The sequence below is a fragment of the Neltuma alba genome, unplaced genomic scaffold, assembly GCF_004799145.2.
Source record: "Neltuma alba isolate B1F8T4 unplaced genomic scaffold, ASM479914v2 tig00011313_pilon, whole genome shotgun sequence".
In the NCBI taxonomy this organism is placed as follows: Eukaryota; Viridiplantae; Streptophyta; class Magnoliopsida; order Fabales; family Fabaceae; genus Neltuma; species Neltuma alba.
Window position 1 is genome coordinate 60,353 of NW_021636021.1, and position 10,586 is coordinate 70,938.

At 36.6% G+C, this 10,586-nt stretch overlaps 1 protein-coding gene across 1 annotated transcript; it reads left to right on the forward strand.

The window, feature by feature from the left end:
- The first annotated feature begins 7,333 nt into the window (after positions 1-7,333).
- Positions 7,334-9,875, forward strand: LOC114711759 (uncharacterized). Its single transcript, XM_028896189.1, has 11 exons — positions 7,334-7,450; positions 7,584-7,857; positions 7,956-8,052; positions 8,131-8,258; positions 8,346-8,430; positions 8,536-8,671; positions 8,761-8,837; positions 9,006-9,126; positions 9,214-9,375; positions 9,483-9,515; positions 9,600-9,875. Exons 1-11 carry the CDS (start codon positions 7,334-7,336, stop codon positions 9,873-9,875), a joined length of 1,506 nt encoding a protein of 501 aa, XP_028752022.1.
- The last annotated feature ends 711 nt before the right edge of the window (positions 9,876-10,586 follow it).

Genomic DNA, 10,586 nt, shown 5'->3' on the forward strand with positions numbered 1-10,586 from the left:
AGATTGTGGCGATTTGCGATGACCGATCGATGAAGGAAACTCTGAACCTTGCGACAGCGACGGCGACGGCTAACCCAAGGAGTGTAGATCAGAACTTCCGAGGATAAAGGGAGCCGTTGAGAAGACAATCCACTATCGACCTGTGACTGTGAGTCTTAGGGCTTGAGAGTTGAGAGGAGATGGGAGTCCGAGAGTTTGGAAGAGAGGGAGCGACTGAGTGAGTGAGTGTGAAACTGTGAATGACGATGTGAGCATGAGGCCGTGAAGGTGGAGCCGTGGACTCTGGAGCACTGGAGCTGAGAGGAGATGGGAGTTCGAGAGTCTAGAAGACTGGAAGAGAGGGAGGCAGGGAGCGACTGAGTGAGTCATGGACTGGTGAACTGAAGCCTGAAGGTGGAGCCATGGAGCATTGGAGGCGGAGCTGAACTTTGGGCTGTGTGGGTCACGGACTGGTGGACTATTAGAGTGGATCACTGGATTGGATAGAGATGGAGTGAAATGAAAATAATAAGAGGAGGTGGGCCGTGCCCGTGGGGACTAGGGAGAGTGGAGACCAGCTAACCAGGAGAGAAATATTAAAAAAAAAATTCTTTCAAATTCGGTTATTTTGGTACTAACCGAATTATTTTTTAGGACACCGAACCGAGCACCGATAATCGAAGTACCCGAATAAAATAACCGAAAAAATAATAATAACCAAAATAACCGAACCGAAATAACCGAATTGAGTTCGGTTCGGTTCGGTTTTCGATTCCGGTTCGGTTTTGCTTACCCCTACAATGCATACAAATAATTAGTTTGATATTAGATACATGCAATTGTATTTTTTTTAATGTGTTGTGAAATCAATGTAATTATATGTGTATGAAGTTGTAAATGAAAGTTGGTTCTATATTACATTTTGATGCATAATTAGTTGTCATTATCTACACCTTTTATTATCAATACACCCTTCATCACTTGTTACTCATTACACTATTAGTTGTTAATTTACATGCTAATATAAATTTCAAAAAAATATGCCTTTACATTACATAATGCTATACAAAATCATACAATATCACCAATTCTTTAAAACTAATCTTTTTTTTTTTTGTAATGATGTGGAAGTTTTCAAAATTGAAGTTGTTGTTTATTTCAAATATTCAAGTAAGTTATATGTAACCTACAATATAAATATCAATCAGAAGATATGTTAATTGGATGACAATTTTTCAAAATTTGACAAGTCACAGTGCATTTGTTGACAAGTCTAATAATCCTCAATTCACCGTGATGCCTAGAGCAATCCACCATGGCCTTTGAAGCAAAAAAGACAGAGAGGCATTCTGTAATAGGCACTGTGATGCCTGGATAAGTCCACTGTGATGCTTGGATGAAATTCTATGTTCTTGATTCCACCATTGACAAGTCACAGTGCCATATTGACAAGTGATGATGTAGTTATTGATAATTCATTTTATAATTTTATATCAGCAATAATAGGCTTTTAATAATGATTATATACGACATTATAACCAAAACGAAATATGTCAAGTAATTGAAAATATCATATGATATGTCAATATTATGTAACTTGAATTCATATTTTAGATAACTCACATCAGCAGATTAATTGACAAGTCATACTGCAATCAGTCACAAGTCAAAACAGGTCTATTGACAATGCAAGGTGCAATAATTACAACTCAAATGACAGTAGAATCTAACATATTAGTTTATAGCCAACTTTCATTTACATCTTTATATACATGGAATTACACATATTTCACAACCCATTAAAAAAAAACATAGGGTTGCATGTAATTACCAAAGTAACTGTTGGTATGTATCCATTTACAAAAAAATCCCTTCATACTCATTTACAAAATATTCCTTTCACATCTATATACAAAAAATAACTGATTTCAATATACTCTCAGTTGGTATTTGGGTTCTTACATGGTTTGACGGTGTGATGCTTCCCAGACATACTGGCTGTCATTAATATAAACCTGCATCAACAGTCATCCAGCTGTTATTGACAAGTGAAGCAGCACAATTGACAACTGTCGTGGCATCCATTGACAACTTTCACAGCTTTATTGACAACATAATATCCCATTTCACAGGAAAGGTTTTCACCCACACCAACCTTCATCTTCTTCAACCTTTCACACTAAACAATGCTAAAACAGAGCAAAACCACCCATAATGTAACAAAAAACAGAGCACCCATCATTATTCTATCCACCTACAATGAAACCCCAACTCAAATCACCAACCCACACCAAACAAAAGCACAACTTTTTTTATTGAGTATCTTGTTCATATTAGACAAAAAACAAAACTTTGCAATACCTAAATGCAAAAACGAATTTCTAAATTCCAATACCCAAACACAATCTGTCAAGCAAAATGCAGAGAAGAGGAGGGGAAGAAAGTTTCAAAACCTAAAAGTTTGGAGAGATTGAAATGGAAACTCTTTGAAGTTCACTAATAGTGACGAGAAAGATGTTTTATCAATGGCTATTTCCTTCTTTTTCCAGCTCTTGTCTCCTATTAGCAACAACTTCAGATCGTGTAGAAAATATGAGCGCCCTTTCCTTCTACACTGCTAGGCAATAATGTCTTTTTAACATCCTTATTATTGCAGTTAAGTCCCTATGGGACTTGTGATTCATCATTAGATTTTAGGGGACTGTTTTGTAGTATATTTCCTTGGGTGGGACCTTAATGTCATTTTCTCTTGAAACTATGCTAAAAGAGCATTCTAGGAAATTGCTGAGCTATTACATGTCATGGGCAAAAAAAAACAATAATAAGTTTTTAAAAATTAAAAAATAAAAACAATTTTTAGATGTTTTCTTGTTTTTATTTTAACAAATTGGAGAAACTTCTTTTCTCTTCTTACCTGTTGCCTTGCCAAATGTGATTTTTTTAATTTTTTGTTTTAAATTTGATTTTTAAAAATAATTATCCAAACATTTTTTTATTTTATTCTAAAAATTTATTTTAAAATTTTTTTATAAACCTCTTGTTGAAAACAAGGAAAAAAAAAGGGGGGAAAAACAAAAGCAAACATGTCCCATATTTGCAAAGAGTTGATTTACTATATGGGGTTACAGTTTTGCCCCCAGAAGAAAAACCTATGGAGGTATGGTTAATTGTGGGCTCTACTTTGACGCAATTGAAAAAAAAAAAATCATTAGCCATGACTCATCAATAATTCAATTTTCTACCAATATAATTTTTTCCTCAGGTTGTAAATACGCACACATTTAATTAGTCACATCTGGTATTTTCTCAAACCAATTAAATAGGGAAAATAAAAAAAATTACATGTTCTCAGACGAAGCTGGAAGCTTTGTGTTTGTGGGAGTTCAAAAAGATTTTTGGGCAAATATTGGTTTAAGATTTTCAAAAAGATATATGATTATTAGGCCACTAAAGCTTCTTGGTTATATGGCACAAAATATTATGTAAGATAACTATCAAATCTATATAACTAATGTATGCTCTATATTACTATTCATCTAAACAGTAGCAGCTGAGCCATTTGGAAATGCTACACGGCTCCTCTCACAGAGTTAGTATCTACATCTATATATCTTAAAGATGTATGATCTAAAAAATACGTGCTCAAGCCGTTTGCCTAAGTCGGCTTCTCTAATAAATATACTATTCATATAAACAGTTCTAGCTTCATTGGGCTCTGTGCATGGGCATCTATTTCTTATGCCAGTGTGATTGTTTTTTCATCTCCCTTTTTTCAACGCATGGGTGAATCATGAGTTGCTGCTTCCTCTTCTTGAAATCCTATTGTACAAGTAGGAAGGCTATCAACAGGTTGGGTGTCCCATGCCCATATAATATATAGCACTACCTTCTCCCACATCTTATTTCTTAGCATTTTGTCATTCGTATTTATCTCCTGTCTCATATTCATGGCTTTTGAGTTTCACAGGCTCGATGAATTGGCACCTTCTGTGGAGACCTGGAAAGTTGTGGTGAAGGTCGACAAGGTGTTCACTAGGACTGAGTATGATGTTACTGAGAGGGACTTGGGATATCCGAAGAAGCTAATCTCTCTAGATATGATAGTGTTCGACGAATAGGTATTGCATCTATGGTAATAAGTCCATGTATTTTACTACTCCACGTATGTGCACATCTTTGTTCATCCCATTTATATTATTTTGCTGCAGCAAACTAGGATGCTTCTTAGGATCGATGGGGATGAGCTGATAGATCACTTTTGTAACCTCATCATCGAGGGACAGGTTTACTTGATTCAATACTTCTCTGTTGGTCTTGGTGGTGGGGGTATCCATTCGAAGCATCATATAGTTGTCCTTCATAACACATTAGTGTAGGAGCGAAATTTCGTATTCCCTCTCCATTGTTTCAAGATCTGGTTTATGGAGGCCATACGTAGGGATTCATCTCCTGGTTGCAAAGTGAGAGGTACGACATCTTCTGATATGGAACATTTCATGTGATGTATAATCACATTTTACTCCTAAGCAACTGATTATATGTCCATCATGATTCAGATGTGTTTGGACTGTTAGTCAGCATCGAGAAGATTAAATGGGCTAGAGTCAGGGGCGTGCTAACACGTGTTATGACATTTGTCATAAGAGACCCTCAGTAAGTTAAAATCATGTGAATTCCTATGCATCAATTTTAACCATTATGGGATTTTACCCTTCTCTTTCTGTTTTGGTTAAATCAGGGGAGATATGGTACGGTGTGTTCTTTTCAGTGACTCTACTGATGAGGCATGGAAGAGTTATCTGCCTTTGAAAAGAATGCATAAACTTGTCGCTCTGATCAACTATGCAGTGGTGAATAGGCAGCACGGTACGATGAAAGATCACATGTTCCTTTAGCTCATACAATTTAATATAATGACTTTATGCCACTCATTATTCTCCTCATCTGATCTTCCATCCTATAGGGAAGTTCTGCCTCAAGAACTATGCGAATGCAACAAAGGTTTTCTGGAACCCAACCTTCACCGAGATAATGCCGCTTAGGAGAGCTTTGTTGTTGGGTGTTATAGCTTGATTTCCTGACTGGCTTGATGGTTTAATGGAGTCTAGTAGTTGGTGCTATTTTGTTAGACAGAAGGCGATGGTCAAGCTACTGTGGAATGTGTCTATGGATATTTGTATTTTGGGCATTGGGCTATTGTTCATTAGTAGTAGCAGTAGTATGGAATTTGGACTATTGTCGATTTATCTCTTCTAGCATATTTTGAGTTCCCATTGCTGTGTATCTTCAACACTGTATTTACTACGATCAAAGTTTGTATGTTGAACCAGCAAAATTTGAATATAATATCCTTTACTTATCCCATGAATATTTACACGTCCAGACGATTTTGAACCTGATAAACTACCTCGTAGTGGAATAAGGTCTTCTAGCATTTCATCCTCATTTTATGTGTCAATTCAAACACATTCGATAACTGGATATTGACAAAGAAACCAATCAAATTTTATCTGAGATGCCAACATATTGCTGTAGATTTTCTTTTAGATCTTGTAGCACATGTATTAATCATGTTGGATTCAGAATAATAAATCAATTATGAAAGGTAATATTAGATACAAACAAAAAACAAAAAAAAATTTGTTTTGATTTATATTAAAGTTCATACCAATCAACTTGTTGCAAGAGTCTCCTGTATTTGAAAAAAGTCATAAATCCATTTTCTACTAATCCAATCTCTTGATAAAATGTTTGAGTGTACAAGTTATATTGATTTGATTGTTGGTGAAACACTTGAGTACTTTTTCTGACAAGTTGGTCAGCATATATAAGGGGTATGGCAACCATTTGAAAATATAGTATTCAGTGACCAACTCCGTCAATACTTAAAACCCATGCTAAAACCTGCTTTGCAATTCAGAAATGAAATGACCTGGTGTCATTGCCATATCAATCTCAAGTCCCCATGAACCTGACCCCGAATAGTGCATGTAGTGGTATGCTTTTATGCAATATGTTAGTATTTACTCTGGTATGCTTTTAGAAGAGGTTACGAGATGAATTTTCAAACCTTCAGTCAGCCCATTCTGACCCATTTTTCTTCAACTATGCTGTGTGTGTGTACGTGAGAAAAAAATTATATTTAAGTCATTCAGTCTATTGATTTAATATGCATGTCGTGTAGAGATGTGAGGTGAACATTTTGAGCATTTACTTTAATTTCGCAATGTTTGTCAATAATAAACTGTGGTTAGTTGTGCATGATTCAAGACATTCATAGGCCATTCTTCAATTTGATTTAGAAGGTTAATATATTGTGATAGTACAGGACAGATGATCCTATAAATTGAAGGGCCATAGATGATGGGATTTTACTGATCTTTACCAGCGTTGTCTCATTAATGCTTGTCTCAATGGCCTTCATAGCTATGTTATGATTCAGCACAGCTAATACATACAGAGTGGGCGATTTGCTGATCTGCCGCATATCAGTATCCATCATGAGGATTTATTCTTGGTTTGTATCAATAGACAAGCAATCTTTTTTCATGCTGCTAGAGCTTGGATTAATCTATTCCAGTCCTGAGACGGCTCACGGGGCTCCATGTGATATTTTGTGTGCCATAAAGGTATGATGTAGCCTTTCTATCACAGCATATCCCAAAGGCATATCCAAATCTTAATGGTTAATAGTAGATCTTCTTATGCATATACCGTAGCTTTAGTCCCTACTTCTCCTTCTTATTTGCTGGATCTATCCCTTAGTGTTTTTTATGGCCTCTACTGTAATGGTGATAACCTCTTGCTATCCGTGTAAGCAGCAAATCATCTCAGTAGGAGATTTGGTTCCATACATCTTTTTTTCTGATTACATATTCTGCAATAGAAAAAACACAAGCTCATGTACAATATGTTGCCATAAAATCATTTTATACAAAAAGCTCAGGTACACTAAAAATCAGACAAGAAATTAGAATTAGGAATTAAGAGTGTATTGCATAAATTCCACTCAGTCACCCAAACAAATTAGAAAAAACCTCACGTCTCAACAAAGGTCATCCGTACATATCTGACACATACATCCATAGGCTGCAATATTTAGCATGTAAATGTCAGTTCAGCCGAATTTTTATGATGGCTTATTTCTGGTCCATTTCAAACATAATAATTAAGTAGCCACTCTCAGTTGAGGACCTCAAATCTCAACTCGATGGAAGTTTAGCTTCCACTCTTGTCGATTTACAGCTTTCTTTCCCTATAAAGTCAGATATGTGCTATTGGCTTCACACACTCCTGCATAAGCCTACTTTCTTTCATAAGTCAGCAACTTAAGTTATTCGTTGTGGTCCCAAAAATGGCTGCCAAGAAGTGCTCTCTGCTGAAGGAAGTCAATGACTCAACTGACAGATGGAGAATTACAGTTCGTGTGATCAGGAGGTGGAATGTCTACAAGAAGGAGTCTCCTACTGAGGTTTTTTGTGTCCATGCTACTGATAGACGAAGAGGTTAGAATGCTTTATATCCCTTTACCTAAATAATTTTCCCTCTGTCAATATGCACACACTACTTACCTTATTTCCTTTTCTTGTGTTGGCAACAAATAGGGGACAAGAATCCAAGCTTCTATCATGAACAAAAACCTATTTGATCGTTTTAGTGCCATGGCAGTGGAAGGGATAACTTATTTTATGGCTAATTTCGTCGTCTCTCCAAATAATAAGGAGTACAGGGCAACAAACCATGCTTTCAAACTGACACTAGGTACTTACACATATGTGAAGGAAGTACTTGCCCAAATACCTGAATACTCTTATCATTTCTTCCCTATTCGTGACATAATTAAGATGAAGGAGAGCAACCATGTTGACTATCTTATTGGTAAGTGTAATATTAAGTTCAGGTTTTCCTCCTTTATGAGTTCGACTATTGTTCCCCACTACTTAGTCATCTGGTTTACTATTATATTCCTCTGTTAGATGTCATTGGATTCGTTGCATCAATTGGGCATCTAGAGGAGTACAAGTCTAACAATGAGATCAAGAACAAATTGCGATTGTTGCTGGTAGATGAGCTGTGAGTATCTTACATAAATGGTGTTTCATTTTTGGTAAACCTTGAGTAAACTTATCTGTAAATGATTATTTCTTTCAGTGGCAATACTGTGGGTTGCGTTCTTTATGATGACTGTGCAACCAATGTCTGCATGATGGATATTAGCACCATGCAATCTCCTGTTGTGATGATTATGCAGCTTGGAAGGATTGGATTTGATGATGATGGTGATTCATCAGTACTCATTTTGGATATTCTTTTGTGTAGTTCGTCCTCAGTAACTGTTATGTTTTATACTTGCCATTTTCCTTCAGGTATGGCTGAGATTTGCAGCTCATACCATGCCACCCAGATTTCATGCAATCCAAAGTTTCCAGAAGTCAAGCATTTTATCGATAGGTATAGTGCATTGGCATGTCCCACACCAATGTTGACCATTCTCATATGTCATTTTATTCCCATAAACCATAACTTATTAATTATTGATCCGTATCATTGGAGCAGTGCTACCACATTACCCTCTCCTACTATCAGCACAATCTCTCATACTGCTACTACACAATCAAATGATCAGTCTGCAACTAGCCTGCTCCGTAACCATCCTTTGATTTTTGTTGCAGACATATGCAATCAGCCAGCTGTAAGTATTTTCAGACTTCATTATTTTTAGTAATTTCTTAACCTGTGATATGGTAGATTACTGGTTTGATCACTGTAAATGTTTGATAGGATTCGTTCTTCCTCATAAAGTGCTTAGTAGTCAAAGTTGACACGAGGCATGGCTGGTGCTATGAAGGTTGCTCCAGGTGTGGCAGCAAACCAAGGAGTGTGAGTGGGAAAAAAACATGCATTAATTGCAAGAAAGGACATGTGACTTTTGAACCCAAGTACAACTTTAACTCACCTCATCTTCAGAAATCTTTTATGGGTGCGAGCTTCGCTTAATTAAGGTTAATAATGAGTACTATTTATAGGTTAAGGGTCCACTACACGGTTGAGGATTCATCTGGCAAGGCAACTGTAGTCTTCTTTGACAAACTTGCTTCTAATTTCTTCCAAAAGACTGCACTTGAGATGAATCACACTCTTATTAAGGTAATGGATTATTTCTGTTGATCATGTATAGTGTAGTCATGGCTTTGCGTCACTTAAAAATTAAAAATGTGTATTATGCTTCTTAAGGAGGAACGTGAATATGATTTTCCTGATGAGCTAGACCTAATGGTTGGAAAGACGGTGCTGTTGAAACTTAAGCTGAACAAGTATAACGTTGACTTCCCAAATTCTGGCATATCTGTTGCATCATTCACACAGTGCACTGATTTGATGGATGAATTCAATGAGGCAAGACACTATTATATTGAAGTTCCAATTTAAGGGCTTTGTTTGTTTTTCAACTTTCAATTTCAACTTACAGTTTTTTTGGAAAAAAATGTTCCTGCCATGTACAGGTTAGCGATCAGAACACCCATGCTGAAGAAGAGGTACTTAGATATAAACATGTTGCTAAAGTTTTAATTCCCTAACATTTGGAGATAATGTGTTGTTTGTTTCCTCAATGTTTATAGGCCACTGACACAGTCGTTCCTGAATCTGTCACTGCTGACCCACTAGTATTGAATGAAGTTACTAATGTTGCCATCGACGAGAATGATGAAGACAGCCCCGGCATTGAGGAGATACCTCTGTCTAGGATAGCTGGCCCCTCAACTTACAGGCCAAAGAGGAAGGTAGCTGGGAAGAGGATCATTGGAGTTAAGGAGAAATGGGTTCGTTCACCCAATGCCTCACCTATCAAGACATCGTCCAAGCCTTTAAAGAGCATCAAGCAAGAGAAGAACTGAAGAATTTTAGTGTTATTGCCATGTCTTGTCATTGTCATCTTTTGGATTAGTCCTTATGAGACCATGTCAGCTGGTTTCTGGTTTCTTCATTAGGAATGTAGGATCTTCTATGTGGCTACGTAGTTGATTGTCTTTTAATTTATGCAATGTCTTTTTGTGTGTCACTTGGCTTCATGGACCTGGTGACTAAACGTATGTTATCTGTGTTATTTGAATGGCATGGCTATCTTAAGTATTAATATTGATGGTTCTATTTCAAACAAAATTCAACTGGGAATGATGCTGAGGCTTAAGCTTCAATTCTGGCTTTAATAAATACCTGTTATCAGTAGTTGGTAGTAATATGTTAAACTGAAATTCGATAATGACATATCAAACATCACTTGGAGTTTAACATTTACTGTAGTTGGTGCAACAATTGACTCAGATGGGCCTAGAATAAATACAACCCCAACAATAAACAGTAATAATTAACAGAGTGGTATAAAATTGCGCCACTTGACACTTGCAATTCCTCCAATCTTGGCTGAGATTATTTTTGCCCCAAAATGAGGTTGTCCGTGTTGCATGGCCTGACATGCCTTTTTTTGTTCCCACAATTGAATAAAGCCCGATGGTTGTTTTTAATTGGCCATTCTCAAGCCCAAACCTTTAGGAATAAAAGATGCAAATGAGGTTGGCAGAGTTGCATGTGTGGATTTTGCTGCATTA